This window comes from Melanerpes formicivorus, unplaced genomic scaffold (assembly GCF_026170545.1).
Source record: "Melanerpes formicivorus ecotype bairdi unplaced genomic scaffold, bMelFor1.0.p_v2 SCAF_30, whole genome shotgun sequence".
In the NCBI taxonomy this organism is placed as follows: Eukaryota; Metazoa; Chordata; class Aves; order Piciformes; family Picidae; genus Melanerpes; species Melanerpes formicivorus.
Genome location: NW_027142382.1, coordinates 9,635,901 through 9,648,895, shown reverse-complemented (window position 1 = coordinate 9,648,895; position 12,995 = coordinate 9,635,901). Strand labels below are relative to the sequence as shown.

The 12,995-nt window shown below is 42.5% G+C and overlaps 1 protein-coding gene across 1 annotated transcript in view; it reads left to right on the top strand.

The window, feature by feature from the left end:
- Window positions 1-12,995, top strand: part of SH3BGR (SH3 domain binding glutamate rich protein) — a 34,014-nt gene that overhangs the window by 1,566 nt on the left and 19,453 nt on the right. Inside the window, exon 2 of the mRNA XM_068155266.1 lies at window positions 7,050-7,235. Coding sequence (XP_068011367.1) covers window positions 7,050-7,235 — 186 coding nt within the window. The remainder of the gene's footprint in view (window positions 1-7,049; window positions 7,236-12,995) is intronic.

Here is a 12,995-nt window from a genome sequence, read left to right as displayed (position 1 = left end):
ATGCAATTAAGACTAAGATTATCATATATTTAGCACTAGCTGATCCCAGATCTTTCCTCTGCTATACACATTCCTTGTTTCTGCTCCAAGCTAGCAGCTCTAACACCTCTTGGAGTGCAGTGAAGGGAGGTGTATGCTACACTGAACACCAAGCAAAATGCAAGCTTTATCTAGTCATTTTGAACTGTTGAGCATTGATACTCTGGCTTATTACTGCCAGGAAAGATAGATAGTATCAGTGAACTGCAATAGGTTTTAAGCTTATTAATGCCATTTCACCTCATATGTTAGTGTCCTGGTTTCACTGGGGCACAGTCATAGGCTAGACTTGGTCTGCAGGCCATTAGCAGTTTTGAGTCAGCTGAGATAGCTGACCTGAATTGGCTCACAGGCATATCCCATATCATAGCTTCAGGTTCAATGTAAAGGGGGAAGTATACTGGGGACAGGGTGAGTCTTCTGCTTCTTGCTCCTTGCTTTCTGGTCTGTTATGACTATGCCATGCCCACTGGGCTGAGTATAGATTCATATACTTCATATTAGTATGGCTCTTTCATGAATTCTGTTTTCATTCCAACCTATGCTTTGTCTTTCCTGATTTCCCTTTCTCTTCTGGGTGATAGAGCAACTGCTGTAGTTTAGCCCCAGATACAAACTAAATGTAGATAGCAGCCCACAAAAGCTGTTGGCGAGATCCCAGACATGCTGGAAGGAAGAATATGGCATCTTATCAGTGAGGTAAGAATGCTAGGAGGCCTGACTGGATGGGCAAGGAGCTACTGGACACACTATTAAAAAGAAACTCTACAGGCAGTGGAGAGAAGGACAGGTAGAACGGGGGGAGATAAGGAAGCTGCCGGAGCAGCAAGAGTCCTGGTTAGGAAAGCCAAAACAGAGTTTGAATTGAATCTAGCCAGGGAGGTTAAAGGGAACACTAAGAACTTCTACAGGTATATGAATGGGAAGAAGAAGCCTAGGGAAGGTGTGGGCCCCCTCAGAAAGGAAACTGGTGACATGGCCACAAGTGAGGAGGAAAAGGCTGAGGTACTCAATAACTTCTTTACCTCAGTCTTCACTGCAAGGGCCTCCAGCCACACTCCTGATGTTATGGAAGACAAAGCCAGGGACGGGGAGGAAGAACTGCCCATGGTAAGTGCAGATCAGGTTGGTGATCACCTGAAGAACCTGAAAGTGTTCAAGTCCATGGGACCCGATGGGATACACCCACAGGTACTGAGAGAACTGGCAGATGAGGTTGCTAAACCCCTTTCTATTATATTTCAAAAGTCATGGCAGCCTGGGGCAGTCCCCACAGACTGGAAAAGGGGAAACATTGCCCCCATCTGCAAAAAGGGTAAGAAGGAGGAACCAGGGAACTCCAGGCCAGTCAGTCTCACCTCTGTGCCTGGAAAGATCGTGGAGCAGATCCTCCTGGAGTCACTACTGGCTCAGAAGAATAGTGAAGAGGTGATCGGGAACAGTCAGCATGGCTTTGTCAAGGGCAAATCCTGGCTGACCAACCTGGTGGCCTTCTATGAGCAGGTGACAAAATTAATAGATGAGGGGCGAGCAACTGATGTCATTTACCTGGACCTCAGCAAAGCCTTCGACACTGTCCCACACCACATCCTGGTCTCCAGGCTGGTGACACATGGGTGTGATGGGTGGACCACTGGATGGATAAGGAACTGGCTTGATGGCTGCACCCACAGAGTGGCTGTCCATGGCTCCATGTCCCAGTGGAGGCCAGTGACAAGCAGAGTCCCTCAGGGATCAGTCCTGGGACCAGGCTTGTTCAACATCTTTGTGGGTGCCATGGACAGTGGCATTGAGTGCACCCTCAGCAAGTTTGCTGATGACACCAAGCTGTGTGGTGCAGCAGACACGCTGGAGGGAAGGGAGGCCATCCAGAGGGACCTGGACAGGCTGGAGAGGTGGGCACAAGCCAACCTCATGAGGTTCAATAAGAGCAAGTGCAGGGTCCTGCATCTGGGTCGAGGCAATCCCAGGCACAAATACAGGCTGGGCAGTGACTGGCTGGAAAGCAGCCCTGAGGAGAGAGACTTGGGGGTGCTGGTGGACAAAAAGCTCAACAGGAGCTCTCAGTGTGCACTTGCAGCCTGCAAAGCCAATCAGATCCTGGGCTGCATCAGGAGAAGTGTGGCCAGCAGGGCAAGGGAGGGTGATTCTCCCCCTCTGCTCAGTTCTGGTGAGACCCCACCTGGAGTACTGCCTCCAGTTCTGGAGCCCCTATTACAAGAGGGATCTGGAGGTGCTGGAAGGTGTCCAGAGAAGGGCCACGAGGATGATCAGAGGGCTGGAGCACCTCTCCTGTGAGGACAGACTGAAGGAGTTGGGGCTGTTCAGTCTGGAGAAGAGAAGGCTCCAAGGTGACCTAATTGTGGCCTTCCAGTATCTGAAGGGGGCCTACAGGAAGGCTGGGGAGGGACTGCTCAGGATCTCAGGTAGTGATAGGACTAGGGGGAATGGAATAAAGCTGGAGGTGGGGAGATTGAGGCTGGAGGTGAGGAGGAAGTTCTTCCCCATGAGAGTGGTGAAGCCCTGGAATGGGCTGTCCAGGGAGGTGGTTGAGGCCCTGTCCCTGGAGGTGTTTAAGCCCAGGCTGGATGAGGCTGTGGCCAGGCTGATCTAGTGTGGGGTGTCCCTGCCCATGGCAGGGGGGTTGGAACTAGATGATCCTTGTGGTCCCTTCCAACCCTGACTGATACTATGATACTATGATACTATGACACTATGATCTTTAGACAGTGATTTGGCTATTTCCTTTTGTCTGGTGTGTTAGGTGTGTCATTGAATCACAGAATGTTAGGGGCTGGAAGGGACCTCGAAAGATCACGTAGTCCAAACCCCTGCCAGAGCGATGATCCCGGTAAGGGGGCTGGACTACTTGATGGGTCTGTGTTGCTGCAGTAATCTTCAGCAAGCAGCTTGTGTTCAGATTACTGATACATAGTTGCGATGCCAAACACAATATTCAGCAGGAGTACTTTTCCATGTGTACTAAAAGGGACAGAAGGTTGTCCTTTCTGTGAGCCTTTAATGAGTTTTGGTAAGTCTAAAAAAATTCATACAAGGAGACACCCAATATAAATCTAAAATCCTATTAAAAGCAATTTTTGTATCATCTTTTCCTGAGAAGAATGAATTTAATCCCTAAAGATCTTCAGCTGGAGGTTTATAAATTGTCCTAGTAGCACTGATGCTCTCTTTGATTTGGCTGATCTTCCACGAATGCATCTTGTTCACTTTGAATTTCAACATAAGATGAACTCATCTTCTTCTACTGTTAATCAACAGAGGATCATTGGTAAAGAACGAGTGATGTTTCTCTCCTATGTGCTGCGCAGTCACACCGCAACTGGCTATCGTGTTAATAAATACTTCTTAGAAGTGAATGCAGTGAACTCTAACATTCTGATGCTTGAATGATATAATTCAATATGTTGCTAGAACAAATTGCATTTTTTTACCTCAGTGACTCAGAAATGTATTTTAAATAACTCCAGCTTTAGCACCTTTCTGCTCCAAATTTAGCTGATATCGAACTATTCATTGGGGCAAGCAGAAGTGGAAACTACTTATCAATAGTGCTAAAAAGTACTAAATGTCTGTCTTGGAAAAAGCAGTAAAAATATATCATTTCATTCCTGGCTGCAGAGGTGTTTAGAAATGGGTAATATCCTGCAAGATTTTAAGGCACCATCTATGAATGATGGGAGAAAAGGGGTTCATGTCTTAAATAGAGGAACTCTTCCAATGTCATGTTTAGGGCCTCTCAAAAATCCTTTTATTCCCAATGGTTTTGGTGGCTTTTCTGCCTTCAAATCTGTAGGTCTCAGAAAGACTGAAGAAAATGTAGACTATCTGAATTACTTCCTCTAAAATACAGGATAGAGGGTTGTCACCTGTGACTGTGAATCTAGCCATATATAAAACCTGAGCTCAGTTCAATTTCAAGTCAAATCAGAGGTTAGAGTGTGAAAAATGGGACTAATTATTAGGAATATGTAGTCTGTGTAGTGTTAGAACCAGAAGATGCAGCAGTTCTGCCTACCAACATTAATGTTCCACTTGTAAGTTGTTAACTATTGTTTGGTTTTCCATAGGCAGTTGGATTGTGCTCTGGATTGTGAGGATATAGGTGATAAAATAATGCATCAGGTGAAAGTAATATTATCTGTAGCTTTTACACTATAGATACATAATATTTAAAACATTTTTTTCCTTATTTTAAGGGACCAGCAACTAGGGATGGTGGACTTTAAGCATTATTGAAAGGGAAAACAATATTGATGCAATAATACCCTGCTCACCACTACTTTCCAGGGAATCTATGCCCAAGTAATCTGAATTCTTCTTATGCCATCAGACACAAGTAAAGCACAAACAAGCTGCTTCGGTCTCATCCATCCTGGGAAAACCTTTGCATGTTCTCTGTGGTGTTATGTCCTGTTTGCTGCTTGCCCAGCTATCTGATGCCAGCCACATCAAAGGCTGTCTTAATGATTTCAGACTTATCATGTGTCCCAAGTCTTTTACTCTGCCTAAACCCTAGTGATCGTAAGCCTTAAGATGTGGTACATCTTCTGCCCAGCTTATTGTCATTATCATAGTAAGAAATGTCTTGTCTTTTCCTTATACAGGTGTAATTGCATGTCACTTTTTATTTTCCCTACATATTAACTTTTCACACAACCCTCTCCTAATTTTTGGTTTCAATCCTGGTTCTGTCTGAGCCTTCTGTGTGTTACATAGCTCAAGCTAAAGAAAAAATGTTTATCCGGGTTTAATTCTAAAAGTTTAAAATGAAACAGGTCAAAAGTTTAATGCTAAAAGCACAGCTACAGCTGTGCTCCTAGGCATAAGCAAGGGAGCACAGAATCTATAGCTCAGTTTCCATTACCTCCTCAGAGGAGATACTAGCTATTCCAGGAGCCTTATCTACTTCAGTGCCTCTGTCCAAAGAGACAAGCTGACACTGAAATTGCAGCTGACAGCACTTGAGGCCACTGGCTTTCGGAGCATGTGGTGAAACTCTTAGTACTGGGTCATGCAAATTTTATTATTTATACAAACACTATCCTGCCACTTGCTCCAGTGAAGTGTCCCTCAAGCAATCCTTTTTGCCTCCTCAATGTGTTCAGCAAATAACTGTGAAGCTAAACAGCCATTAAGAAAATGATGTCTATTCAAAAAGTGAAAAGAGAAATATGAATAAGCACCTTTGAGTGCTTTGAGATCTGTCATCTGTATGGCTTTTGAGCACTTTGGATTAGTGTTTCTATCCAGATTAGTTTGGTCTTGTTTTGTTTTCTTAATCTCACCATAAGCATCATATCACATCACATCACATTGCTGTCATCAAAATCTACAGTGTTTTATGTTTGTTATTTTTTATATGCAAGCATAGCTGTGTAGATAAAGAGATCCTTAAACAAGAAACAGAAATGTTATCCTTAATGATGACAATTCGTTCTTCCAATACAATAGGTTATCCCTCTACTTCAGGTTTTCAGGTTTGTAGATTATAGAAATACATAACCCTTGAAATATTTGTCATATGATTGTCTCAGACTCATTCACACTGGTTTAGTGTCCCTTTAAATTCAATTGTTCAGATGTTTGAATTCTGGAAGGCATGGTTTCAAATCCTATCACTGAATCAAAGAATCACAGAATACATCTGGGTAGAAGAGACCTCAAAGACCATCCAGTCCAATCCTTGACCCAGCACAGAAGGATCAACACTAAAAACTGGTCCCTAAGTACCAGGTCCACACACTGCTTAAACACTTCCAAGGATGGTGATCCACCACTCCCTGTGCAGACCATTCCAATGATTGATAAACCTCTCTGTGAAGAAATATTTCCTTACATCCAGCCTGAACCTCCCCTGGCAAAGCTTGAAAACATTTCCTCTAGTCCTGTCATTTGACACCAAGGAGAAGAGGATGCCCCCTCGCTCCAGCCTCCCTTCAGGTAGTTGTAGAGAGTGATGAGGTCTTCCCTCAGCCTCTTCTTCTCCGGACTGAACAAGCCCAGCTCCCTCAGATGCTCCTTGTTGGTCATGTGCTCCATGTTTTAGACTGGATGTTAGGAAAAATTTCTTTATGGAAAGAGTGGTCAGGCACTGTACCAGGCTGCCCAGGGAGGTGGTGGAGTCCCCATCCCTGGAGGTATTCAAGAAATATGTGGACTTGGCACTTTGGGACATAGTTCAATGGCCATGGTGATGTTAGGCCAATGATTGGATTTGATGATCTTAGAGGTATTTTCCAACCAAAACAATTCTATGATTCTACAGTGAGTAGTGCATCTTGAAAGTAAAGAGATAAGTTGGTTACAAGCTTGATGCCTTGATCTATACAGATCCACATCCTCAATCTATACAGAACTAGCATCAAAGGGAATAAGGGCTATGGTTGATTTTAGGTGGCGTAGAAGCTGTGTATAATATGCTTTATTTGTATATAATATGTTCCTCATTTTCCTGCTAGGACATCATTGTGTAATGTGGGAAATATTCAAACACAGGGTGTACTGGATTTTCATTGTGCTTTCACTCATATTTAATTATGCCTAGCATCAAAGAACAAGGACAGAGAGGAACAAGTGGCTCATGGAAAGCTAAATGTCATATGTAATGAGTAGGAAAAAGGATACTGTTACATGTTGAGGAGAATAGGTGCATTCTCAGACCTGTGCTGACTTCAGGCAGGATTAGTTTAAGTATCTGGATACCATACTCCTAGATCTAGAAACAGAGAAGGAGGCTTCCTGCTGAGCTTTGTTTCTTCAATGGAAGCATCACTACTTCCAGGGAGGAAAGAAAGAAGCTGAGAGGGGGAATTAATGACAGTGCTCTGGGTGCTGGAAACTGTTGAATCTCAGCTTCAAAAGGTTTTGTGGCTACTGGAGTAGTGTATCTAACTTGCCATACTTGCATTAGTTCTGCTTGTAATAGCAATTACTCTCAGAAAAAATTCTTTTGTAAAGAAGGAATTTTGTTTTTCTTCCTTCTTACACAGATCAAAAAGAAGCAGCAAGAAGTAGTGGGCTTTTTAGAAGCCAACAAGATCGACTTTCAGCAAATGGATATAGCAGGTGATGAAGACAACAGGAAATGGATGAGAGAGAATGTCCCGGGTGAAAAAAAGCCTCAAAATGGAATTCCTCTCCCTCCACAGATCTTCAATGAGGAGCGATACTGTGGGGTAAGAACCTGTTTGGAAATTTAAATACCAGCAGGGAGAATTGTTTCACAGAAAGTGACTCTTCTCCTTTACTAAGAAGTGTCAAACAAACTCCTTAAGATGATTTGAGATTCATGTTGAGAGAACATTTCTTAGAAAGCCTTTTTCAGGCCCAGAAAAGGAATGAAACAAAAGGTAATTTCTTTTTAAGAGAAAAATGCTCATGGAGGGAAAACTGACTAGAGAAACTTTGCTTAACAGACTGTATGGCTTGTCTCCTGCAGACCTAGAGCCCATGCAGGACCCAGAGCTCACTGCAAGGCATGGAATTGGCCACCTGTGATGAGCTCTGTATTTTCCTTTCACATTCTCCTACCTCTTGCTGTGTAACTCACTCACGAGTTGTCCCACTGTTGGCGCTCTGACAGCACTCTCACTTTCAGCTCCTGAAGACAAAAGACAATGCTGTCGAGGTGACACAATGGCTTCTTCACACAGTATCTCAGAATGACCAAATGTAGACTATAAGAACAGCTCAGCTGCACTTTCAGGGATAAATGCTCGGTTCTCTGGCTTGCCATATTGAGCTACACAGATTAAGTGGGGGTCATAGCAAGGCTATCTGCTATCTCTAGCTCTGTTGTACTTTCCTGCTTGAACTTTCAGTTAATCTTGCATAGTGATTATTGATATTTTCTTTGTTTGACACTGACTCATCTGGGTGCTCGGAAGCCAAGTAGGTGTCTGAGGCCCCAGCGTCTGTGAACAGGAATATTTTTTCCCCATTATATTATAGAAATAAATAGGAATTACAGTTGACAGGAATAGTTTTAGTATGCCATTTGAATTATTGAAATTATATTGCTTATTCAATAAATGTCCAACTCTACATAACAAAAAATGGCAACACTCATCAGATGCTTTTATATTTTCTTATGTGCATATAACAAGCTATTTCTCTTGAGTTTGTTCAAATCAGAGATAGATAATACTGTATCAGCATGAATATTAGGATAGTGAATCAAAAGACATATCTGAGACAGAGTTTGGTTGTTTGCTTTTTTGTTTTGGTTTGTTGTTTTTTTTTTTCCTCATAGTCTGGATAGAAATACATGGTCTGGAAACTGCTCTGATATGATAGCTGAAACGAACTTGCAAAGTACTCTGAAACGCAGGTCACATAGTGAGCCCAGTTTTAAGTTACGCCACAAATCCAGTGTGAGCTACTGCAAAGGTTGCTTTGAGAGAGAAGGGATTTACATGCCACTAAGTTTTCAGAATTAACTTCAGTGCTCTTAAGGCAAAAGGTGCCAGTATGACTGATGGACTGCAATTGTTTCCTTATTTTCTCATAGGAATCTTAAAAGAGAACTTGGTAGGTCAGAGTTCATGTGCATTTCAACATCCAGTCTGCACCAATGAAAAAAGTATAATTTGATATATCTTACTTTGGATTTTGTGACAGCCAATGCAGCAATAGGTATTTCTGACATTCCCTGGAGAATTGACACAGGGAATTAAAGAGTAATTGCCTTACAAAGTGTTGTGCCTGGTCACCCTTGCCCTTATATGGTAAATATACAGTCTTTGCTCCGTGTCTGACTCTATTTCAGGAAACCAAATTATCTATGTCTTGAAATAAATCTAAGTTAAGAAAGAGACATTTACAAACTAAATCAAATTTACAATTAATCTTAAAGTCTCCAGAATTCTATCTACCTGTCTCTCAAAGCTCATAGCTAACAATCCCAGTGAGTGCACAACAGAGATTCATTTATAGCATCATTATTTCCAGATAAATAAGGTAGTGAGATACTGTGACCGTTTGAGGCTCAAACCCACGACAGATCCATATCAGTACATTAGCCTTACCCTTCTTTTTAGAGGAAGATGCCTTAAGGGAGCTTGCACAGTGATTGTAAAGTGGGATTATGTGGGCTGGTTGAGAACATGGCCAGGGGCTGGCAGACTGGTGCAGAATTCCTCTGTGCCACATGGTCTTCTGTAACATGTCTACAGTATAAAGCTGGGGATTTGCATTTTACTTCCCTGCATAACCTGTGCAGCAGGTCCAGATTTATTGTTTCACACTCTTTAAAGCTTATATGATATATCTTAACTCTTCTCCTGTGTCCTACTTCCTTTGTTCTCAGCCACTTTATTAATAATAGGACTGAGAAATGGGAAGGTTTGTCTTAGCCGTGGACTCTAGTCCAGTATCCTGAATTCATGAATGTCCCATTAAAATACATTGCTCTTGTTGGTGAGGTCTTGAAGAGGCATCAGTCTTGAGGCATCTGAAGAAGCTTTGGATTTTCAGCCTGGGTATACGCAGCCAGATTGTACCCTTTTCCTGGTATGCTAAATCACCCTTTAGCTTAAACTGCTCTAGCCCAATGTATTTGTAAAGGGAAATGGGATGCTCTCTTATCCTCATTTTGCTATACTAAACAAGTCAAGTTCTTTACACTTTTTTTTTTCTTTCTTTTTTTTGGGTGAGATTATTTCTTTTTCTCCTTCCTACTATTTTTTTTTTCTTTCATCATTTCCAGATAGTCCTTTGGTTTGAGATCAATTAGTTACATTTAATTACTGTTTATTCCCCTTTCTGAGATCACTCTTTTCCCCTACTTCCCATCAGCCACCCTGTGTGCCTGGCTCCAATGCACACATGTGCATGTGTATACACATTAGCAGCATACCGGCCTGAGAGCACTGGCCATGGGAGATGAAATTTCAAGGTAAAAGATTTCCTTCCTCACTTTGAGAAAGGAGGATTTAGAGAGAGACATGACAACCTTCAGATATTTGAAGGGCTGCAGCAAAAAGGAATTTATTATTGGTCTGAGTTCAGTACTGACCCTGCTTTGAGCAAGAAGTTGAACTAGATGATCCCCTGAGGTCTTTTCCCTCCTGAATTATCCTGTGATTGTAAGACTTTGTAAAATGCATTCTGTTCCACACTCACTGGATGTGGGACAAGATGTAATGAGCAACAAATGCAGCAAAGAAATTGAAGTCAAACATCAGAAAAAAAACCGTGATTTTCAGGAGACTGTCTCATTATCTCATTAAAGGTCATTACCAATGGACTGGAGAAACACCTGTTAGAATAATGCCTTAGAGAAATGGTCCTTTGGGATCTTCTTTAATCCCCCCTTCTGCTGCTCAGTGACAGCGTAGGGGTGGGGCTAAGGAAAGAGGGGATATTGGGACAGGTGAAGAGGCTTCTTTTTAATGCTGGAATAGACTGACATAACGAGCAAGTAAAGGCAGTCCTGATGCTAATATTCTTTCCTGCTAATACATAAAAGTATCTGCATCTTCTGGCTGACCCTAAAGAGCTGCTTCACTTCCTAACTGATGTTGTAAAATGGAGGTTTCTTATGAATACATTTATGAAAATGCATCAACTGTGAGCAGCATTTCTGTGAGGTCAGAGAAGCTTAAGTCTGTCTTATAAGTGCCTGAATCTTATTTTCCTTGCAGAATTCTTGGTATTGCTACTTGAAGATGCTGATTAGAAATAGATTCATTTTGTATGCCTGGCTATAGCACCAATTTCAAGCATCATTCTAATCCAACAGCATTGGCAGTTATGTTTGTCTTTCTCTTTAGCTGGTTCTTTGCTCATGTCTAGACAGATGTCTGCATCTGTGTCACTTTCTAAATATATTGAGCACTCTGTTGCTCCTGTCTTTGCTTTTGCTTAACAACCCCCCTGGAAAACTGGAAAAGAAATGGAATGTAACCTTCTGGTTTTCTCTGAAAGCTGAAATATCTGCTTTCTCTGTAAACTGGAATATGTATAGTAAAATAACCATGGACATTTTGTTCGAAAAAGAATCTCTGAATTATTAGGTAAGACTTTTATCTGGTACTTCAGACAATTGCTAAACATGCAGAAATTATAGGGACCTCTGGAGGTCTGTAGTCTAGCCTGCTGCTTAAAGCAGGGATCACTTCAAGGATAATTTATACTGCTTGGGACTTTGGCCATGAAGTCACCAAGAAGAGTGTTCCCATGCCCTCTCTGTGTGCTGTGACCTGGTGCCATGCCACTCATGTAGGGAAAAACTTTCCTCTGATGTCCAATTGGAATTTGCTGTTTAACTGTCCAGCATTCCCACAGTGGCCATAGAAAGGACAATAGTGTAAAGTTCACAGTGGTGTGTATGTGTGAGAAACCCATGGAGGTGGGTTTTTTATAAAGAAAACATTTCACTGTGTTTTTCAGAGACTAATTCCAAAGACAAATGACACCACTGCTCTCTGCCTAGACCATTTACTTCTTCCCACAGAGATATGAAATTATTGCTTACCTGAAATAAATTGTTACTGCTCATTTTTCTCACTACCTGCCTTGACAACAGTTTTCTTTGGTCATTCAGTGAATGGAGATGTGAACAAGTTCTCATTAGGAGGGTAAGAGTGCAGATATACAATACAAAACTATGCCTTGATCACTGTAGTCATCATGGCTTTTACTCCATGCTAAATGCATAATAAGCTTGCTCCTCAGTGTAATCTTCCATTTACTACAGGGTGCCACATTTACTGTGGGATTCCACTGTACACTACCCGTTGGCAAGGAGTACCTGATAGGATGGTAGGTTATAACTTCTTCTGATAAGGAGTTCATCTGATCATTCTCGTGTTGTATTTGTGCTCTCAGGTGTGGTTATCCACAAAGCTACGTGTGTCTGGAGATTTCTATTACACTTGCTGTCTGCTGCTTTTCCGCTGGGGAGTAACTAACATGGCATACAAAATATCGAGGCCACTTCATGACCCATCCTTGTCATAGTGTTTTTGTTTTCCAGCCACAGTTTGCTTAGGCTGTTTCTTTGAGTGTGTGGTGTGCAGGAGCACACAAGTTTCCTGAGTTTACAGGGCCCCTCAAAGGCCCATGTCAAATTCCAGCCCTTTGAATTGCAGAAAATGCCTGTATTCCTGTTTGCTTCTAAGTTTGTGGGTTAGATCCCAGATGCTGGCTTTCTTAAACACTTAGGGCAGACCCGGGTGCCACAGTAATGTGAAAAGAGCAAAGAGAGAGTTTGAGAATTGGGTGGTCTGGAGCAGCAGCAGGTATTCTGTTCAGTCAGAGCAAAGTATGCTTTGGGGCTTCTCCCAGACAGGGCAATTGCCAGTGCTTGTATTAGGTCTGTATAAAAGCTAATCTGCCCCTTAGATAAATCAGTGAAATGGGCTGTCATTTATCCTGTCTGTTAAGCTGTGTCACCTCTTCCAAACTGGACTGAAATGTCATTGAGTCCAGTGTTATTGACATGAAGGGAAGGGAAGGGAAGGGAAGGGAAGGGAAGGGAAGGGAAGGGAAGGGAAGGGAAGGGAAGGGAAGGGAAGGGAAGGGAAGGGAAGGGAAGGGAAGGGAAGGGAAGGGAAGGGAAGGGAAGGGAGGGGAGGGGAGGGGAGGGGAGGGGAGGGGAGGGGAGGGGAAGGGAAGGGAAGGGAAGGGAAGGGAAGAGAAGAGAAGAGAAGAGAAGAGAAGAGAAGAGAAGAGAAGAGAAGAGAAGAGAAGAGAAGAGAAGAGAAGAGAAGAGAAGGGAAGGGAAGGGAAGGGAAGAGAAGAGAAGAGAAGAGAAGAGAAGAGAAGAGAAGAGAAGAGAAGAGAAGAGAAGAGAAGAGAAGAGAAGAGAAGAGAAGAGAAGAGAGAAGAGAAGAGAGAAGAGAAGAGAGAAGAGAAGAGAAGAGAAGAGAAGAGAAGAGAAGAGAAGAAGAGAAGAGAAGAGAAGAGAAGAGAAGAGAAGAGAAGAGAAGAGA